The sequence below is a fragment of the Sipha flava genome, unplaced genomic scaffold (assembly GCF_003268045.1).
Source record: "Sipha flava isolate LNK unplaced genomic scaffold, YSA_version1 50_pilon_pilon, whole genome shotgun sequence".
Lineage (NCBI taxonomy): Eukaryota > Metazoa > Arthropoda > Insecta > Hemiptera > Aphididae > Sipha > Sipha flava.
Window position 1 is genome coordinate 1,139,629 of NW_020273428.1, and position 23,649 is coordinate 1,163,277.

Genomic DNA, 23,649 nt, shown 5'->3' on the forward strand with positions numbered 1-23,649 from the left:
GTATTGTTTTATTATTTTATTATTATTGTACTATAATTGTGTTATTATTGTATATTAATGTTCAGCAATGAACTATATTATTTTAAATTATTGTAATTGAATCGTTTGATCCGCTGGAATAAATAAATAAATATATTTAATATGCCTTTATCTGCTTTTAAAAAACATATTTTTTATTAGCTTCAATATGAATATAATGCGAGTAAAATTTAAAATTTAAATTACATAACCCATCAAAATTGTATCATATAAACAAATAACTGTATTATATTTATATTTCATTATGTCCTAATATCTCTTATGCAACATTTTAGACATGTAATATTTATTAAAAATACTGTATACTCAGATAACTTTGGGCCTCTACACAATTTTTTTCAGTGAGGATCAGGTATCATTTTGATTTAAAAAAAAAAATAAATAAAAAAAATGTCTATTATCAGTTTTCATTTTTTAGTTCTATAAATTAAAATCGTATCCTTAAATGTGATAATGGCTATAATGTAAAATTAGAAATATGTTTATTGGTTTAAAAGTTAATATATTTTTTAAATGATTTATTTAATTACCATTATTATATTTTAAAACAATATAGTATTATTGTTTACAGCTAGAATATATTTATAAGAAATCAACTATTAAAATATACATAAAAACCCACATAAAAATATGTACAGTTACCAACATATATAAAAAACAATCACGCTTTTAAATTAATTTTTTGTTTTGTTTTTAAAAAACTCGTAACTGCACATGCATAATATAGTAATACATTAAATTATAACCTATTCTATATAAAATCAAAACCTGCATAATTTATATGTTGCACATCTATATTATCTCATTAAATTCGTGGCAAGTAATGTTTCTTCGAAGTATACTCTTATAATATTATATTGATTTATGTTTAAAATGAAACGACTTGCGATCGACTATTAAAAAATTAGTCGTACTCCATGTGTGTTACATTTCATAATATCGTGTATTATATTATTAACATAGAACAACTAATCAAAATTAAAACCGAACCGGACGATTTCTACACCCGTATCATGTAATGTAAACGAAAACACAACTTAAGATATTAAATACGTTACAGATATCGACCTTCCAATATCCATAATTAAATATTCAAAATGTATAATTTCTGTGTCACTGCATCAGCATTCAGCAGTTCAGCAGTGACCGACGGGAATAACCGCCATAATATTATATAATGAAATTGCTTTGTAGGGCAACTTTCCGCGTGTTTATAATATATACTCGTATGCATGTACATATGTATAATATTACACGTATTTATATGATAATATTATAAACTCGCGGAGTATTTATCAAAGACGAGTACTTTTTATGAAAAATAAAACTATTAAGTACGAACTTGAATCATATTTCATTAACTGTTCTCAAATTCCGCAGCAACAAATTTTCACGTACGTTTGGTAACGACTTTTTTTTTTTTTTTTCGGCAAATTAATTTTTTTTGAGTAAGATTAACCTAATCTCTGCTTGTTACATAATTATTATTACTGTCGTTGCTCGAAAGAGCACGCTTTTCGGAAAATAAGTTACAAAGAACAGCACGAATCAGTACAATCACAATCAAAAAAATGATACAAAATAAAGACACTTCAATAATAAGTATGTCCTTTAAAATGTTCTCTATTTTATTACTGATAATTAAGGCTCAGAATTTAATCTTCTAGATAAAATAACTGTAAATTATAATTAATAAAAATATAATTTAACGTAATCATTAATATTGATAGTTAATTATTAAATAAAAATCAAGTAAAAATATAAAATCTGAAAATAAAATTTCAAATTAGAATTTTAAATTCAAAATCTTTTGAAATTCTGTAAAATATCCTAAAAGAAAGCTTCGCAAAATAATACAATGTGCATTGAAATCCTAGTTCTACTAATAATTCAAAATATTTTCTTTCCTAAATTATTTACAACATTTTATTTCACTTTTTATGCTATTCATTTTACTATAAATTATAATGAAGTGTCGATCATCAATTTAGATCTGGATTATTAATACATTATTTGTTTTACGATTTAAATATTATTACCAAATACAATGGTGCGGTGGTTGCAGTTGGAACTATCAATAAATGTGTTAGAATTTAAAAGTAGAACAATATTTTACTATATAATATAGTGATTTTTTTTTAACGAATATTGATTTAAAATTTAAAATTTAATAATATCTGTTTTTAAACGATAGTATTACAGTTAGAAAAATAAAAGTATACTATTTTCGTTCATGCCAATTATTATATAATGTTTCCATTATCATAGGAAGTTTTTTGGAAATGTCTACTTTTGAAAATATCTCATAACTTAAGAGATATTGTTACTATTTGAACATTATTCGTAATTTTGGCATTATTTTCGTCGCATGCTCTTATCGTTAGAACGCAAGTAGATTTAATTTTACAATATTATACTTTCGAACCGTGTAGGTAGTACAATGCACGGACTTCCCTCGATATCGTTAATTTTTTACTCGAGCGGTATAATTATATTACAAGTACGTTCTAACTTATCTAACTCTTTTTACGATTTCCTTGATGTTATTTAGAAAGGTAATTACAACGCATCACGTAGAAATTACGTATAATATAAAATACCATAAATTAAAATGAAACTATAAATTTGTATTTTTTTATCAAAAGATATTTACAATCTGTTAATTCAAATATTTAGTAAATTGGTTATAGGTATATACCTAACCTAACAGCATATGGTTAGTTAGTGGAGGAAATTATTTATTAACAATACCGCAAATTTTTTTTTTATTATTTTAGCTTTTACATACCAATCAAATCACTAGAGCACTTTTTTTTAAATAACGATAATTATTTCCGGGGTGAGATAAGGAGGGCAGATAGCGGATGAGAGAATTCAAGTGGTTTATTCATTTAGCCTGAAAACGATTATAATGTGTTTTTCTCAGTTCTTTAATGGAGGGTATTTTATGGTCTTTGTAAAAAAATTTAAACAACACTATATGCTATTTATTTTTAATGTAATTAAACAATTTATATCGATAAAAAAAAAACGATTATGAATTAACAATTAAATTAAATTCACGAAGAGAAAAGTATTTAAATTAAAGAGTGAGTTCACCATTCATACTGTAATTTATTAACTATTATATTAAAACTACTATAGAATTCAATATTAATTTATTCAAGAATTATAATAATACATCAATATGTGTACCGCAGTGGCCTTCCTTAGTGGTGAAGGATATTGCCGACTACCTAAAGCCGGATATAAGGAAAGAGAGTTATGTTGGAAATCAAGTCTACTATAATATAACACGTGATAAAATTCAAAAGACAGTGGACTGTATTGTAAAGAAAGATAATAATATTAAAAGTACTAAGAAAATACCTTATTGACTAATACATAAGACAGGACAGGGGGGTGCTCAAATTTCTACAGTATAGCATGCAGTAACAAGTGATAAAGGTCAACAATGAAATGTATACATTAGGTACATATAAATATATATAAACAAAAAAATATTACCAGATTGGTCGAGAACTCAATGAAGGTCCGGCCAAAAGTGAACGGAACAAATGGATCGAGGATCAGCAAAGGCCCGATGAAAGACGACGGCAGCAGATGATCGGCGGTGACGTACCCGCGACGTGACCGGAAAATATTGGCGACGGCGATGGCGCACACACGATGAATTATTCGCACAACAACGGAGCCGTGATGTCGGTGGCGGCCGCGGAGCACATGACGATGGCACACACAAAAAACGGCGAACAGAAAAAAGGAACGACCGGCAATAACCTTTTTCTTTAATTAATTATTTGGACGGCATAACGATTCGAAAAAAAAACGGAATAACGACCGCGTTATCATATCGGAGTACTGCGACGCTGCACTGCGATAACGTTTACGCGTAATGCTGGAACCACGGTACATACATCTTATATCTTAAACCGTGGCTGAAAAGTACGCTCGGCCGACCAGAGGAACAAATAACGTATAGCGTAAGTTCAATTATTCTTACACCGTCTTCGCCGTCGGCGCTGACTATACTGAATCCAACAATATGAATTCAGTAAAATTGAAAATAATTAATAAAAAAAAAAAAAAAATTTATATAATTATACATTTGAGTAGTTTACGCACCTCGCAAATAAGTTTATAATTTATTTTTGCTGCAGGCTTTTGAAAAATATGTATAATAATGCAGATTATATTATTTAACTTATTATACATATATTACTTACTCGATAAGGGTTTTACATTTCAATAGTTTAACTGTATCAATCACGCTACTCGCGATAAAGAGTTATTATTATATCTTTTTAACATGTTTAAGTATGCATTTTTAAGTATTATTAACTAACATCGAGTGTTGATTTTTAATTTCAATTACTTGTGTGTCTGTATTTAACTATAATTAAACATCAAGTAATTTTTTAACGTTCTATGTACTATAGTGCGTACGATTTCTTTTCGTGTAAATGTGGCATGACCAAACCCACATGATATGATGTACTATATTATATAGAACCTAAGAGTAAAAATATGTAATTTTCAAACTGAGTATATTATTTGTCAAGGCGCTGCGTGTGCAATGGAAATAGGGACCGTTAAGTAAACGTTTAATGTGCGCACGATAATGATGTAGAAACCGGTATGAATTTGAGAACTTCCAGGACGGCTTTGGGGGCTGAGAACTAAAGAAATTACTCTTCTAGTCATTCGGCCCGTTTTAAAATATAGACAATAATCCTAGGGACACGAAAGTACGAATAATACGTCAACGCAAAATTAAAATAACCTACAAAAACAAGTGGAAAAAAACGTCAATGAATAATTAGGATCGAAACGGTCAACTTTTATACTTTTAATCTGCAATCCATTGCACAACATTCGGATCTTCTACAAAAATCAATGTTATTGCAGTAAACGCGTCTATCGTAAAGTTCATAACGCAATGAAATCGTGATGGTTTCGAAAATGTTAATAAACAAAACAATCTTTGTCCAATCAAACGGTCTTTGATGTTCGAAGGTTACGTTTTTAAATAATTGACATTTCCGCAGACGTTGCCGGACTGCGATCGAATCCGGGACGGCTGCTCCTGCGATCCAATCTAAAACGGGACATCCTGCGACAACAATAGAACGCGGGGTGCGGATCCGTCGCGGAAATCGATCGTCTCCTCCCCTTGCGTGAGTCTCGGACCGGACGGAGGTAATAAACTCGCACAAAAGAACCAACATTGACGTGTCGTTCCGACGACGGACGGAGGAATCGGGTTCTTCGATCGTCGGCGGGGTGATGCGCGCAGCGGATGTTCGTTAATTTCGACGCGCTAATTCGCAACGACAATTGCTCCATATTCGCCGGGCGACGGCAGTGCGAAGACGGACGCACGTCGATGCGGTGCGATTTCCCCAAAACGTCCACACGTCGTCCAGCGCCCATGAAAGAGACGGCTGCGAACGCGAACGGCTGCGGCAAACGAAAGTGGCCGGCGGCCGGTCCTTTGCTGCTGCTGCTGCTCCAGTGCGGTCACGCAGCCACGGCTGTCTCCGCGGTGGCCGCCACGTCCGGGCCACCGATGGCCGCGCCGCGGCCGCCGCCTCGTACCACGTCGTCGTCGATGGCCGCTGCGGTGCCGTGGCACGTCAACAGGACAGCCGAGCACGTGGATGTGTGCGTTTTAAACGCCTGCGAGGCGTACGTGAGGATGCGCGACGACCTAGCGAACGCGGTGCGGCCGATCAACGAGAAGTTACACGGGGGTGGTGCAGAGGGCGGTGGCGTGGCCGAAGACCGCGGCTCCGTGCTCGAGGCCAGGCTGCAGCGTTTGGACAGGCGGCTCCGGTCCGTCGAACAGCCCGGCGAGTATCGATTCCTATTGCCGCGCTCGATGTCGCTGCAGCGATATCGAATCGAGGGATTGTACATTACTCAAAGAGTCCGTAAAACCCTTTCCCATAGGCGAAACGATCGGTTCGTCGTTTTTCCCTAGTAGTAATTGACAACTGACACTGTTCGCCGTACAAGTCGATCGTCGATAAACTGCTGACAAACATTACCATACACCTATCGATGTACCCGTCGATCTTCGGCTTGTCAGCAAATCGACAAACCGATCGTTTCGTGTATGGGTGTGGGGGAGGACTTAAAAAAACATCCTCGTCGTGAATGCAGATATCTAATATCGCGTACACCGCACACCGCTAAAGTGATATTGATTTAAAGCGAGTTAATTTATCGTTACTACGATGAAAAATTAAACGTTCGTGTGCATGGATGAGCAACTGGTAGCTTGTGTACCATTACAATATGGCCCGCTTCACTTCTCTTAAACTTTATTATCTGATCAAATTTCGAGAAAACCTTTATCCGTCCGTCTTCATTTAGTACAATATAAGTACATCGTTTATATTAATATTCTCATCTGCTATCGAACTAATATTTTATATTTTGATTGATAAATATTTAAATATGATTAATATTAATTAATAGTTGATATTTAAATATGATTAATATTGATTTTGTTGTATCAGTTCGTTGAACACATTTCGTAGCTCGATCATAGATCCAGTTTCACATTCCGGCCCGCATTATTTCAATTTTCTGAAAACTAGCTTTCTTGTAACATAAAGTTGACAGTAGTCATTCTGTATTGAATTAAGCGATAAGTCGGGATCAAAATATACCTGTATTTCTATTCAACCGTAACTAATAGTGCTTAATGAAAACAGAACCTATTCATATTTTTTTAGTAAAATAAAATAAATTATTGTTCGATCATTTACCGCCACAATTAGTCTCATTTATAATTATTGTGCGTAGGAATATTATCACAAATTATTTTCCCATTGGAGGTAATTAAATAAGTATCGTTTTATATCGCATTAAAATTAAAACTAATCACATAATTACATTTTATTTTACTGTAGTGCTCTGTAATTGAAATTCGTTTTTTCCTTATTGTTCGAAAAATTGCACAGATAGTAATTGTTATATTTTCTTAATAAAAAAAATAAAAATTTTGTTTTTTATTTAATAAGTTATATAATCTAATTTATGAATTAATACTAACTAATCTTTCTTTTTGTTATCTGTTACTTACTAGAGTTTTATTATGACTAAATAAACTAAAGAAAAATTACAAAAGTTGCTTTGAGAAATGTTACTTTACCAGTGTGCAGTTATAATACTTTATAACATGACTAAACATAAATTAAATTATTTCGGTCTATTTTGTTTTACTAATAAGCGTACGCGCGATGAATCTCGATCGTTACTAAAATCTTTTATGATAAATTAATATACCGTAAGAACGAAATGAATTTAAAAAGAAAAAAAATCTATTCGTGTAGATTATAACTTATTAGCACATAAATTACTGTCTCGACCGCTCGAGTAGAGTTCATAACAAGTTTATTGTATAGCATTCAATTGTATTCGAGTTGTATTATAACAATAATATAATAGATATATTGTAATTTATCAATATAAAATAATTATTTTGTTAGAGGTTTAACAGAATTTTCAAACGTGCATTGTATAACCATACACTAAAATTACGTAATGTGCGATCAATTCACCAGTAACTCTTGAAATTTTAAAAATCTTAAAAACCTATATAAATATGGTATTTCACATCGTGGTACATGATTGGATATTATTTAAATTCACTCACTTTAAAGTAGATTTAAAAATGAAAAAAAACTTTATAAAATAATAAGTTGTTCAAAATTATTTTACTTCAATGTCTTTTATCTTTTCTGGAGAAACTTGATTAAATTTAAAATCAACCGCTAGATATTTTTATCGCCGAGCACACTGTAATATTTACTTACAATTATATGTATATATATATATACAACATAATTTTCTGAATTTTACATATTTTTATATGTTAGAGCTTTGACGGTAAACTGTAGTTTAATTTACTTGCAAAAACAATTTAACAATGCAAACAAAACGTGAATTAACTAGATATGGTAATTTTATTAATGTTATCGGAAAAAGCAATCTAAAAATAAATTAGGTTTTGTCGTGACTCGTGTTTTTCCTTGACTATATTTTACCATGCTAAACGTGTTCAACGAACTATTAAATTAATTCAATAGTTCAAAACGTTTATTGTTTTCAAATCCCGTTATTTCACACTTATGATGTCATAGTCAAATTACGCTTGTCCTACAATACTTGATCTTTAACCAAACATTAGGGTTCTTATGAAGTTTCGAAGAAGTTATTAATAATTATGTTACTTTAAAAATGTGTATTAATTCTAATATTATTTTCATTAAATTAACAACATATGCTATTGTATGATTTAAACGTTTAGTTAGCAAGACTGAGCAAGTTGATGTTTTTTTTTTCAACTCAATGAAGTTAATATCCATTAATAAGAAAAAGTTAAAAATTAAAAGTTACTTTCAATTTGGTTAACTTAGTTAAATATTAAAGACCATTTTGTTATGAGTTTTTTTTTTTTTTTTACAAAGAAATACTTCAATTTTCAAACTACATTCTACGTTTAACTTTTGGACCTCACTATGCATTTTGTCAGTTATCGATTCTCGCGAACCGATCAGTAATTCAACCGCAAACCCGTAAATAAAATATGGTTAAATGGAAAACGCAATATCGCGACCAAATTAGACAGACTTCCCGCAACCGCTATTAATATTTACACATTATCCTTATATAATCGATCACCCTTTGCGAAAAGGCGGTCATCGTTTTGAAAAAAACAAATTTAAATAAATCAATATACCGATTAATCGGTTTTTTTGTTTATTCATTTTAAATAAAATTATTTTAGTTAAATTAAAAATTTAATTTGTTTAACCGTATGATAACTAATTAATCATATTGGATACAAAAAATTTAATTTAATTTAAATAAAATCTTAGTGAAATTAATTAAAATCTAAAACTAATAAGTTAAATTACAACAAAATTAACGTTTTAACTGTTGAATTATAATTTTTAACTTGTTAACGCCTTGTCGGTTATAGTATGCATAATATTATTGTGTTGAATGGTTAATTGGTCAAACGCAGTATCGTGTCTGCAGATATTGGTATAATATTACTATAATCCGGTGATATTTAAATAAATAATTGAATATCTACACCGTTTCAGTGTGGACAATCGTGTCGAACGGTGACCGGTGGAAACGGTGCAACCACGGACCGTGCAAGTGCAGAACTGAAACGCATTCGGTGAGCTGCTGGAGAAAGGACTTTGAAGAAATCCCACCGGGCCAAATTCTGCCGCACGACGTCAACGAAATGTAAATATTACAGGAATGCCGTTCAAAACTTGTATATTATAATTTTTTTGCCGCAGTTGTATCGTAACGGACCGAATGCGTGAGTAAAGATCTATAACAACCTTACCCCGGCGTGCACGTGCGAGAGAGAGAGAGATGACCGCGATCATATTATTATTATTGTTATTATTTTATTATTACTATTGAATCAAATTGAAAAATCTTTTTGAAACTTGTATAATCCACGCACTTTTTCCTTCACGAAAGAACGTTTAAAAACACATTAAACCATTTAACGAGGCCATACTATAATTCGATGACTCGTCAGGATAAAAAAAATTATTAGGTACCGAAAAATAAAATGATTATATACCAGACTGTGTTATTGTAAGACTGAATATCAATGTCAACATGGTGATAAAATTGAACGAATTTTTCTTCGAAACTACTCTATACATTCGGGTACACCACGCGCGTAATACACATACAAAGCAATTTCCTATTGTTAAAATCATCTTGTGAAATAGCGAGTCCGAGTCTGAAATGTGTACGCAACGCGTGATCTGAAAAATATGTATCAGACCAAACACTTCACACACACGCACACACATGCGCGTGTCTCGCGATGTTTAAAAAATAAACGAACGATTGAGAAATGTTTAATTCAGATTAGAAGTTGTTTCTATTGACCTCTTTATATTATTTTTATCATAATATTGTGTTATTCATTAATTCGGCTCACGTGTAACGAACCAATAATCAAAGCAATATTATAAATGTTAAATTGATTCAATTACTTTGGAATACGTAATAATTCGTACACCACATATACAATCTATACTTATTTATGCCCAAATCTGAGATTTTCGATTTTTCATTAATATTCACAATTATAATAATAATAATCAACTGGTGGTATGACTCGATTTTTTTTCTATTGCTGTTCATTATTAAACGGAGATTATTACAATTTCGATTCAGTTTAATTGCATTTTTATGAAATTTCCCAAATAAATGACAACGTTAACTGACGTTTCGCTCCGACGTTATACGTTTATAATGTGTTGTACGGTTATAATTTTACAGCGATCTCAGCACCAACCGCATTAAGTCTCTGCACAAAGATGTGTTTAAAGACTTGACCAACCTAACGGAACTGTAAGTGTGTAATCATTGTCGTATGTGGCGCCCGAATGATATGCTAAACAATTTGCACTTGTGTACATTTCAGGGACCTGACGGACAACGATATTGATTACGTACCCACTGCCATCTTCAATACGCTGAAAAGTCTTACAAAACTGTAACAATTATATTTCACCATTAAACGTCTTAAGTGGACGTCACACACGCATTCATTGTTTCCGTGTTACAAACGTGCAACATAACGAATTTGCATTCGGTAAAACCAGTGTTGTGTTGTTAGCTTTAACAAATTAGAAATTTATTAAATTGTAACATTATACATAATTATAATTCACTTAAAAATACAAATCAACCATCGTAAAAAAACCTAATACATCAGGCAAATAATGTTTTTCCTTTTGAGTTTGATAACAGTTCAGTTCACTTTAACATTAAAGGTAACGACACAAAATTGGTTCAATTGAACGTAAATTTGCTATGTTCTACGTTCGTAGGACGAAGACAATACGTGCAGGTGTGACGCTTTCATAGTGTAACGTGACTTAAGCAAAATATACCGTTTTTATTTGAAATTTTCAGGAGGTTTCACAGAAATCATCTGATTGATATGCCGTTGCTGTTCAAAAGAAACTTGAAACTACAGATATTGTAAGTTTGTTGACGTAGTTCTCGGACGGCGCACGTATATCTAATAATATAATATTGTAACATCAAAGAGCTGCTGGGTAATGCATACGAATTGTGTGGTTTTTTTTCTTACTTTTAATTGTTTATAGGTTTTTTGCCTTAAAACAACAATTATATTTCGAAGTTATGTATTTAGACGTTATATAATATTATTCTAAGGCGATTGATCTAAATACTGTTAGATAATATTATAAAATTATAATAAGCGTGCACCTGTTTGCTAGAAGATATATTAAACTAACGATTGGCCATAATAAATAATTGAACAAGAAAAAATATTCGAAAACACAGCAATAGTCAACACATTACAATATTGTATTTGTTGCATTCTAGAACTTTGGAATCACATGTTTTTGTTTTAAATGTCACATGTTTCGTCAGGTACAGCACGTTTTAAACATCACGTATGCACATGTAGCCTCCGAAATTAGATTAATCTGTAACGCGAAGAGAGACGTTATTAACTGAAATCATATTTTTTGACAGTATGATGGGTGTGGGTGTATCGTTATATTTATGTCTGTACGTATTTATAAATTTTACCTTATCAATTCCTGATAGAACATATTTGTTGAAACACGATATCAATTAAAAAACTTGAAACTTTCTACATATCACTCGATCCGCAATATAAATTATTATGTTTCCTATGACTCGGTTTCACATTAACCACATTTATTTACGTATAATTATTAATATTATTGTTAATGCAACTGAACACCTCAGACAGTAGCGCTCTGCATGGTCCGGTCTAGTACGGTCCTAACATACAAAAACTATTGAATCGTTGGTTTGGTTCGGTTCAATCATTTTTAGGAGTAGTTCGATCCATTCCTTAGATCAAATGCACTATTTTCAATCTAGCCCGGTCTCAGTCCGGTCCCAATAACCGTACTTCTTTTATTTTTATTTTTATTTTTTATATTTGAAATGAAAAGATAATCTATACACATAATTTGTACAATAAGTCATTGTGATAACAATATATTTAATGTGAACATAACAAAAGTCACTTGATAGGGAAAGTCACCCACTGGTAATACCCCATGTAAAATTGTATAGATTAATTGCTTATCTAGTTGTATTATAAGGTGATTGTATAATTTTATTATTTTGTCAGAGTAATAAGTATTGATTCCAATTTCTTTTCGGTCTAATCATAGTATTTAAAATTTAAATACAGATATTGTTATGTAAACAAATAAAATGAAAAAAACCTACAACTTTAGGTATAAATTTGTTTATAAAGTCGAATAGTTCAGTCCAGTTTAATACTAAAAGCATCATATGGTACGGTCCATAAACGATCCAAAATGTTTTAAGAACGTACCGACAGTTCGGTCCAATTTCGGTCTTTGATTAACGTTTAAGTGTGGTCCGGTCCGACTTTAATCCCATGGTAAGATTTGTAGTCCGGTTTGGTCCTTAAAATAACGGACCATGCAGAACACTACCAGATAGTGATTTTAACACCACAGATTAAACATATATTACGCAACGATGATGATTCATACTATAAATAATCATTATCGATTTTTAATTTTATAATATTATAATTGTTTAAACGATATGATAGTAGGCGGTTTAACTTTCCACGAGGATTAGAATAATAATAATAAGATAATGGTGTAAGTATTATACGCATAGTAGAAATAATGTTCAACGATAGAGAAATATCTACGAACTAGTGGCGAGAAAAAAAAAATTGATGACGAAAAAGTGAATGAACGAGTAATAATGGAGAAAGGTCGATTAAAAGTTTTTAAACCAGTTTTATGTCTATCGTTATTATCGTTATATAATTTTTTTTTTTTTTTTTTTCATAAACCGTTCCATTTGCAATAAGACATAGATTATTTTTATATCATATTCAAAACCGTGTACCCAGGTTGGCTATGTTGAGGGTGTCAAACTGTTGATACGGTTGTTGAACTGCGATAAAAATGACGACGATATATTAATACGAATTTTCATCAAACGGCAAACATTTAAAATGTAAATAACTTTTTATTTGAGCGTGTGAGATGATATAATATTATTGACATGTCGAATCAATAGCCACTTGTTATTGAATCGACTAGCTGTTTGCGTGTTAATAACCGAACAATATGTACTTACCTGTTCAACAGAAATATTTCACTGCATAAGATTATTTGTACCTAGCTTATACATCTATAGTAGAGCGTTTTAAATGTATATGATTTTGAATAATGAAAGAAATAATTTAAGTGGCATAAATTCCTTAAAACATATTTGTTGCCGTTGCACTCGATATGCAACAATTAAAAACTGCTAATATCTATTGCAAAGTTTTAATAATGTTTAAACATATTTTTGTTCGTATTCAATTTCAATTAATTAATAATTCTTATTTAACATTACGTTTGATAAATATCCGTATACTTCAATACTAAAAAACGCATTTTTTTTTATATAGTTACTGGTACTTTTAAGACCATCTCACACCCACTTCTCCATCCTTCCCTATTCGTTGTTTTTTCTTTCCAATTCATGTTTCTACCTAGCGATTGCACATCCTTTTTAACTAAGTCTTCTCATCTTGTTTTGGATCTTTCAAGCGGTCTTTTTCCACGCAGGTTTTGTTCCATCACTACTTTTATTAAATAATTTTGACTACTTCAGACATGGTCTGCTCATTGGGGTCTACCATTTTTTATTACATCTGTTATGATTGTACTTTGGAATAACTATTCGATTTATTATTTTCGTCTGATTTTATCAGTGGCCAATGTTTTTGTTTCATTCAAAATTACCGGATACATCAGTGTAATATAAAAATGTTTTTTTTTTTTAGATCCTTAGATAATTCTCGGGAGTTTAATTTCTTTGTTAACCCACAGTAGTACTTATAATTTGTTTATATTTCACTGGATATTTAATTTGTTACTTTCTATTAACAAACATACGAGTACCAGCTATATGCTATATGCTATAACTATAAGCTTGTATATGCTACTTTTCCTTTGTTATTTTGTGATACTTTTCTTATAGGGTTTTCTCGAATTTAAGAAATAAGTTTTTTAATTTCTCTTAAAAAACGCATACCTTACATGCCTATAAATATATTTAAATGTAAATAACTTCTAAGCATGCCCAACTTGAAGACCGTAAGGTCTATTAGCTATGTTATGATTACAGCTATTTTTAAGTATATAGATATGCAGAACTCCGTTTTTGTTATTCTATATGAGTAAGAAAATGTACCTAATTAAAATTTATTTATTTTTTTTTGTATAATCGACTAATTTGCTGTAAGATGCAATCATCTATTATCGATTCTATAAAATACACAAAATATTTTTGAATTAATTTTACTGCTACGAAACTTGTTGTATCTTATACGTTTCATCAACACACGCTCAATAATAAATGTAAATTATACGGAAAATTTGTACGATTCGCGAACGCGTTTTAGCGAAACGAAGACTTGTCGTTTCGAACGGTCCCATTTCCGTTTCACGTCGACCGTTCGATACGGTGCTTGTTAATAGTATGTCATGCCCATGTGCTCGAATACGGTTCTAGGGACATGTCGATGAACCACCTGAAACAACTGCCGGAAAAACTGTTTGAGTTCACCAGGAACCTGGTGCTTTTGCATTTGTACGACAATCAGATAGAAATGCTGCCGAGATCGATTTTCCAAAATCTCGGACGGCTGGAAGACCTCGACTTGTCGGCGAACGCGCTGTCGGAGCTGTCATCCGACGCGTTCCGCGGCGTCGTGTCATTGAAGAGGCTGAAGCTACAAGAAAACCAACTGCAACAGCTCCCTTTGGGCATGTATGACGCGAGTTTTTGGTCTCGCGAACGAATGTAATGTGAACGGAACATGCTGAGTAGTAATAACTGTTTTAATCGCAGGGGTCTTCGATGACGTGCAGTACCTGGAAGTGTTGTCGTTAAGGAACAATCGGATATCTTTCATCCGTCCGGGGCTGTTCAACAACATGCGACGGCTGGTGTACTTGGATCTGACCGAAAACTGGATAGCTATGGTGAGGGGGAAAATGATTTACCTACCTTTGGCGGAAATCCGTCGAAGAAGTTGGGGAGGGGGACTACGATTTTTTTTTAGCGATATGCATAGAACTCCACATTTCGTATACTTTCGCAATAGTTTTTAGGGTAACTTGGTAGGATTTTGAAGGAGCTAAGCCCCCTACTTATTTCCACCAATGTTCAAATAATTATGCAAGTGACCTTTGCACGCATCTCTGTGTTATAACATTTGTGTTGTGTGTTTTTTCAGCTGAACGGCAACGAGTTCACGGACCTGGTAGCACTGAACGAGCTTCATCTCGGTCAGAATTACTTGGACTTCATACCGCAACGAACGTTCAAGAACCTGGTGTCACTCGAGAAACTTTATCTTTTCTCCAACAACATCCAGCAATTGGACGTGGACAGCTTTAGTGGTCTGAAAAACCTTTCGTCTCTATTCCTCAACAACAACGTATTGAAGATAATCGATGACAAACTATTTGAACCGTTGAGAAATCTCAAAAAACTGTAAGTTTGGCGATTCTATACACTCGAGAATAAATCGTTCTAAGCTTTGTTATAACGATAAAAATTTTTCTTTGGGAACATTTGAAACATGTTGGACATCTGTTGGGAGAAATATGTTGTTCTCAACACATGATACAAAGAATATGTTATGATCAGTTGAAATAAATTAATATAAAAAAATAATTCAAATTTTATTAATTTAAAATGAAATTGTTTATACATTACAACTTAATAAATTATTACTTGATTAATGATTGATGGCTTTAATGAAATGCAACACAATTTCTTCGATATTACTTTATTAATTAATTATTACCTAATGTTTTTTAGTATTCGACTTTTTCGATGTTTTTATTTTCACCAATACTATGGTATTATGAATATGATTTAAAACATCGATCTACATCAATTAATTTGTAGTTTAGGGTTAGTTTCTAAAACAATAAACCGTCATCTATAATTAATAAAAATAGAAGAAAAAATAACAAAAACATTAATTAAATCAATAATCTATACACTTGATATAACTTTAGTTATATCTAGCTATTGACAGACATTTTAATGTATCATTATTAATGACCTTACTATGAACACAAATAAATTGTGCACAATTGTGCAACACATTTAGTATTATCCGAATAATCGACAATGAGTCAATCAAGTTTGTTCCTACTTATATTTTAATAATTGCGATTACTTTCCCTGGTCAAAACAACGTGAACAATGTAATATCGTAGTTTAATGTTTTTTTTTTATAAATCACTAAACGTCTTATCGAGCCACTGTTTATTTTATTGTATAATTATATTATCATCACTCGAACGTTCGATTACAATAACTTTTAGCGTTTACTCATTTGCGTAAAAACTTTAAAACTTTTAAAGAATATTCATAAACGTTATTTTTCTTACGTCGGTTGCACACATTAACCTAGTAGTAATAATCTAAACGTTAAATAAACACACTATTACAAAACCGTTCGATTACTCATGATTCGGTCGTATAGTGTTATAAATGCTTTTTCAATCACAATTATTATTTTTATGTTTTGCAATCATAAAAAGTGATCACATGTCCTTGGAATGCTATGATATTATAGTTTACAAAAGACGTAGAATATAGCTTTTGAACGGTATTCTAGTTATAATTATAATCTAGTTCTATTTATAATCTCATCATGATTTCGTAAAGTCCAATTATTGTTTGGGCCAATAGCGTATTCAGTTCATGTATAAGTGCCAACTATAATTATATTAAAATAACTTTGAAAATATTGCGTGTAATTACAGAAAATGTTAAATCATATTCAATATTAGTTGCTAAAATTCCATTTTTTTTGTTTTTTGTTATTATTTAATAGGGATTTAAATTGTATGCCTATTAAAATCTTATTATGGTAAGAATATTTTTTGATTTATCGATCTATCTATTTCTCAAGTTATATTTCATTTGAACCGATTAAAAATTCTGAAAATAAACATAGTTTTAATTTATTTTACAGGCACATCGACAGCAACAAGTTCCAATTTTTACCGACCGATTGTTTCGATCACTTACCCAATTTGGTGTCACTGAAACTTTCCAAGAATCCGTGGCATTGTGATTGCACCATATTGTACTTGGCAAGGTAATTATGCATATTTTCAAAAATCGGACTATATTACACGTTCTATTTTATTACTTATCGCACTACATTATGGGTTAATAAACATCTTAGTCGCCTTATAGGTGTACAGTGCGCAGTCGATACAGTTTATTCAAAAACATGATGTTGGTTAATTTTACGTCCATTTACTTTTATGTCACTCGAAAAGGTATTCGTAATTTGATTTATGTCTTTTGAATAAATTACTTCTTTCAACCGAACGAATATTTCATTCGCAACAAAGTAAACAACATAAACTGAATTAAAATATACTCGTATTCGTAATGGTTTTCTTTTTCTTCACTCACAACGTGACTGGATTATTCAAAAATCAAATTCTCTTTGAACTTATAACTCTTTTACGTTATTACTTATTATCGACATATTGAACTAAAACGGTATTCGTTAATTGATCCCGTCATTGCACTTAAGGAAATCATAGGTAATGCGTTTAAAGTGCGATTACTTGTTCACATGAACATTACTGTTCGCGATAAAAAAACAAATAAATAAATACCTCACCTTACGCTATTACATTAACCGCCTATTTTAAAAATAAATATTATACAAGCGCATGATTTTATCGGTACGCGAATAGATTTATTGTCATACGGTGATTTACAAAATCGCAACACTGATGTTATGATTTGCGTGAAACCAAAAGTCCGACGCACGTGCGTTCTTCGTGCGATATAATACCATAGTTAATGCATCGCGAAAGAATGTTTTCATTTCAGCTTACAGCAGTCCCGTTACAATAGTCCACGACCCTGTACGCGCGTTTACCGCATGGAACGAACCACACAATACCACGTCGTTCTTCGGTTAGGTCGTTTAAATAATATTTTCGTTTTCCTCATACCACGTTGTTTGTACGTAGGTGGCTGCGGGCAAACCGGCAGAAAGTATGGGACTCAAACCCGACGTGTCGGGGCCCAAGGGATTTGGGTGGCAGACCGGTGGAGGACATGACGTTCGAAGACTTGTGCGACGGCCAATGGGCGAGCATGGTGAAGCTGACACCTCGCGTGCCCATCCGATGACGGAACACAACAACAATATTATCGTCGTCGCGGCGTAGGAAACCGATTGTTATAATGGTTTCTTTATTATCCGCCACGCTCAATTGTGTTATAAATATTATATTTCTGTTCGCGCAATTGATAATACGTATAGGCGCATGCACTTTACGCGCGCGCGTATTGTTTCTTTTTTTTTTTTAATTGATCAGTTTAATTGCTAGCAGATAAGAAGGCGGTTATCTGAGGCCGCCGTTATACAGTAATTTTAACATATTTTATTAGTATTATTATTATTACTTTTTTTTTTTTTTGTTACTTCAACGCGCCACTCGAGCCAGTAACAACACTGCCGCGGCGTACTGGTGTGTATTCGCGGGCCCGTTTGTGTACGTGCGTATACGGCACCAGCGTGTAGTCGTCGTTGTACAGATAAGAACGGTAAACAATTTTTTGATCTTCGTTAAACATTTTTCGTTTTCCATACTGCAGTCAGCAATACGCGTTCTTTACGATCGGTTCGAATCGCACAACTATGGTCCGCGACACTTGTTCGCGTTTTTTACTCTTCTGCGCTGTCCTGATCGTTTTCCCCAGCGGTAATTACGATCAAATTATATAATATTCTATTCTGTTGTCGAAATCGCGTACATATTACGTTTACGCACACGCTATTGTACCCTCCCCCCCATTGAAACACACCTAATTTATTGTATACTTGCAAAACTGATTTTGTTCAAAATGTTCTCGATTTCGATTTTAAAATAAACAACGTGCGTCAATCATCTGTTGCGTAATTTGTTCTCGTATTTATGTCGCTCTGTCGTTTATTATTATTATTATTATTATTGTTATTATTACTATTATTTTTTTTCTTCCTATTGTTTATGTGACTTGATTTGGTTTTAGATGCAACTGCTTTAACTAAGCCTGCAAACGAAACGAATGAACACACGGTAAGTAATAAAAATAATGTATTTACAACTCGAAAGTATGTTATGTATAAAAAAACATAATTATAATAATTATGATTGAAATCGCAATCTATTTCGCACTATTTTCGGAAAGTTGTCACACATGAATAAATTCTAATTGGTATCCTCGCTCTGCGTACAAATAATATTATATCTAAAGAATGTCAAATATGTATACGCGTAGTATTAACATATTTTGATGTGTGTACAATAATTACATGGTATTCACGCGCTATACGTTGTGTCTGTATAAGGATGAACAACAATCGTCGGGTGTACGCGAGAGTTTGGACATAATGAGAAATGAGTAGATGAGTTATCTAATATTATAATGTTACTCTCTAGTACCGCGAAAAAAAAGATGCCCATGTAAAGGCAACTGTGTAGATAGTAATAACAACCTATTCCCCAGAAGTTCGTAAAGCTCGTTTACTTACAATATTATTTCCGTAAGTACCTAAACCGCGTTGATTGCCGTTTCGACACAAATTATATTTAAAATCACTCATAACCTTAACCCTGATCGTTGGAGGCACAAAACTTGTACTTCTCGCACGTGGGCCACTTCTTTCTTGCAATAAATAACTTAACAATATTACTTGACGCATACATACATAGGTTAATTCCTTGTTAATTCCTTGAAAAGTCTAGTATTTGATAGTAAATTATTATGCAACTGATAATTGTTATCGATTTAAAATTTTCTTTTTCTCGTGCGTTTTATTGTTTTAGATCTTTGCCTTCACACCTTTTTTAATAGAATTTAATTATACGTGTAATTTTTTACGTCAATTTAATAACACTAATCACACGTATCATACAGTATATATATATATATACTTAATTTATTTAATTTTGTGGTAAAAAATGAATAGTTATAGCTTATAAGTTTTAAGATTAAATAAAAAATTAAAAACGACCCATCATGTAGTAACATGTTAATATAACATTCCAATTATAAGCAAATGCTTGAGCTGAAAGGCGTTTACTGAACAAATATAAAAATATTAAAGATAATTTTTGTTAGTGTTATTTTAAATTTTTATATCTTTTATATATATATTGCTTAGCTTATCTACTGGAATTTATAAAAACTAAACGAGAAAACGGCAAAATACATGACAGAATAAAATATAGGTTATTGTGTCGGTCGATGATCTACACATTATTTATACAACCAAACATAATAACACAATTTAGGTGTTATGACCTTTCAATTATTATTGTCGACGTTTACACGATTCTATTATGTATGTTATACTGCTGGCTATTGTACGATAACTATCGTTATCCGTCTCACATCGTATGACTCCAATCGCTAAAATATTTAATTCTTAAAAAAAGGCAATTATTACACATGCAACGTATTAGTCAATATTCCGTTAGCGACACTCGTAGTTATTTAGATTTTTTTCACCAAGATATATTATGTTTCTGGTTCGCTCAAACAATACTAAAGCGAAGATATAATCATGTTTTCTAATCGTTTTTTTCAACGATTAGAGTTAGTAATTCATCAGTGATTAGAGTAGTAGTTTAATAAAAATATGTTAAATGCATCTTTAATCTGTTACAGTTTGTTTTCGTAACAGTACTGTGTTCGTCACATCGATTGTATGTACTAAAATATATATACGTAAAACATGTTAAAAAATAGTAACACTCGACATTTCTTTTCCATCGAAAAGAAAACTTTAAATTATAGAAACATAACGCGAATAGTATGTTCATAGTGTACAAACTACGTTTACTGTTGTTTACAACACGTATACGAAGACACTATGAAAATACAATGCATATAATTTTTACATTTATTTATAATGAATATCACGTTAAATGGATTTACATATTATTCTTCCGATTATTACGAGTACAACGATGAATGTAAGTACAATATAATTAAAATATAAATTAATTATTTTTTATACTTAAAGCCGCTATGAAATGTTATATAATAACGCATTACTACTGAGTAATTTTTGTCAGTCATATCAATTATTTATACCGAATTGAAAACAATTTATTAAAAAAGAAAAACCCAAATTTATTTTAACATAATTTAACAATTTTAAATACTGCTTTAATATTGTTAGATTGTTCTTAAGTCACCGGTACATATTATAGCAATTATTTTAATAACAGCATAAAATAAAATCTAATAGTAAAAAAAAAAAAAATTAAAATCTGTAAAATAAATAATAATTTGTAAATCACCTTGTTTGCATCTAATTATAGTTGTTTACATCTACTAATAAAGCCACTTTCGATTCCGATGACCAATGTGTGAGACCCATGTACGTTGTGTACTCGACCTTTTGATCTGTAATAATAATTAGATTAAAATTTAATTTCACCATAATTATCGTATAAAAATTAAGTGAACATAAAACGTACAAGAAATCTATAATTTACATAGGATTACCAAAATAGGTTGTATATAAATATACGCACATACATATTATACCTAAGTAAATTGACTAATTAAAAATCGTTTAACCGTTTGAAGCTAATCTCACGCCTGACTGGATTAATAAATAAATTATCTTCCGTTATTTTCCTGTCTACTGGTTTATATTATTATTATTATTGTTGTTGTTGTTATTATTATTATTATTATAATTATTATCATTATTATTATTATTATTACTATTATTATTATTATAATAATAATATACTGCCGGGCCACGAGCATATTTTCTTGGTGTATCGCAAAAATTAATAATTATTAAGGCAACAGAATTTCTAGTTTTCAGATATTTAATTGAAAACCAATACAATTTATTCGATTTATTGCAATATACTTTTTAATAACTATAGTCGAGCCTATTAATAAATAAAGTTACAATTTAACAAGCCACCATCTAAAGAAATTCTCAATACAAAACGAATTTTCTTATAAAACCATATAACTTCCATGAAGAAACTATATTTAACAAAAATAAACTCCATTCACAAAATAATTTTTTATTAATATTTTATAATTATAAATTACTAAATATTTGTATCTCAGAGCTTTCAAAAATATAGCAAAAAAATATTTCGGGAACATCAATTGATGTTTAAGCTACATTTGTTACTATTCGTCGTGGTTCAAGCATACCAAAAATCTAGCATATTACATTAAAAATGATTTAAAAAATTACAATCAATTAAAAGTTCTCTTACTAAAAAATAATAAAAATATTTATATGGTAAATTTTTCATAGATGGAAAATAAATATCTCAATTAAGTATGTATAATAAATGTATATTATTATTATTTAATAAATTATTTTCAAAGAACCGTGAAGTTCATTAAATAGAGATTTTACTGTATTTATAATCTATGGTATTCTTTCGAATATGATATTTTAGTTCTAATTTATAGTCAATGTTAAAATATTTATTCTACAGTTATTATAATTTGATTTGAGCATCTTATTTTCTTTGGTTAATAATTTACTATTGATTGCATTATCATAGACTGATATAATTTATAGTATTAAATTATATCTTTGTAAAAATAGTTGACGGCTACAAATTTACTGAACGATTGTTTTATTTTTTATTTTTCTAAACCAGAATTAGATATTAGATTAGATTAGGATAGCGTGAACCTGTTTCAATTCATGTCGTAACATTTTATTTGTTTAATTAATTTAGATTAATGATTCATTTTTAAATAAGACAATTTTTGAATACAGTTAAAAATAATATTTTTTTTCCGTATAATCTGGTGACATATTAATACGATGGTTCATTAAAATGTTTTTACTTATGTACTGAAAGAACAATCGACGTCAAATGAAGTCACAGAAAAATGCTGCAAATCAGTTAACATAGCCACTTAAAAATTATTTATAATTTATAATTCATTATTTCTTTACAAAATTTTCGCTACGGTTTTCAAAATTTCTTCATTATTATAATCAAACAAATAATTCATTATATTTACGTCACTGCATCGTAAAATATCGAAAATCTATAAAATTAATTAATTTCCTTTATTATACGAAATATTCTCTAATGTGCAAAAAAATCTTTTGCCATTAATTTACACGTTTTATGATTTGTAAAGATTTCGAATCTACGTTCAAATGCATAGTATCAAAAAAAAAAAAATAAATAATAAAATTTATCAAATCCTATAATATTTATAGAGCATAGAAACTGGTTTGGATGAAACTGTTGGTATTTTGATTTGAGATATTAACAAAAGTTTTTTTTTTTTTAAAAAGTTAGAACATATTATGTATTATTATAAAACCCAATCATATTCTAATTTTCCACCGTAAGATTAAAAGTAATAACCATTTGAAAACACTGTCGTCAATGCATCGATATAAACTCGTTTTACAAAACTACCAATTATATT

The 23,649-nt window shown here is 30.9% G+C and overlaps 2 protein-coding genes across 6 annotated transcripts in view; both read left to right on the forward strand.

Annotated features, from left to right (window-relative positions):
* Window positions 1-5,337: 5,337 nt before the first annotated feature.
* Window positions 5,338-18,532, forward strand: LOC112690524 (leucine-rich repeat-containing protein 15-like). Its single transcript, XM_025564555.1, has 10 exons — window positions 5,338-5,891; window positions 9,162-9,312; window positions 10,378-10,449; window positions 10,523-10,594; window positions 11,017-11,085; window positions 14,671-14,924; window positions 15,010-15,143; window positions 15,398-15,657; window positions 17,159-17,284; window positions 18,183-18,532. Exons 1-10 carry the CDS (start codon window positions 5,339-5,341, stop codon window positions 18,343-18,345), a joined length of 1,854 nt encoding a protein of 617 aa, XP_025420340.1. The 5' UTR covers window position 5,338; the 3' UTR covers window positions 18,346-18,532.
* Window positions 18,533-18,664: 132 nt separating this feature from the next.
* Window positions 18,665-23,649, forward strand: part of LOC112690522 — a 34,040-nt gene continuing 29,055 nt past the window's right edge. For 2 of the 5 annotated variants that reach the window (XM_025564550.1, XM_025564551.1), the window contains exons 1-2: window positions 18,665-18,920; window positions 19,231-19,277. In XM_025564550.1, coding sequence (XP_025420335.1) covers window positions 18,857-18,920; window positions 19,231-19,277 — 111 coding nt within the window. In that variant the 5' untranslated portion in view covers window positions 18,665-18,856. The remainder of the gene's footprint in view (window positions 18,921-19,230; window positions 19,278-23,649) is intronic. The other 3 variants (XM_025564552.1, XM_025564554.1, XM_025564553.1) reach the window with 2 other exon arrangements.

Bases quoted from the DNA above. Each gene is read 5' to 3' on its own strand.
- LOC112690524 (XM_025564555.1), top strand. From the start codon at position 5,339: ATGTTCGTTAATTTCGACGCGCTAATTCGCAACGACAATTGCTCCATA. The intron at 11,086-14,670 runs GTAAGTTTGTTG...ATACGGTTCTAG, and splicing joins AACTTGAAACTACAGATATT to GGACATGTCGATGAACCACC. The intron at 15,658-17,158 runs GTAAGTTTGGCG...TTTATTTTACAG, and splicing joins TTGAGAAATCTCAAAAAACT to GCACATCGACAGCAACAAGT.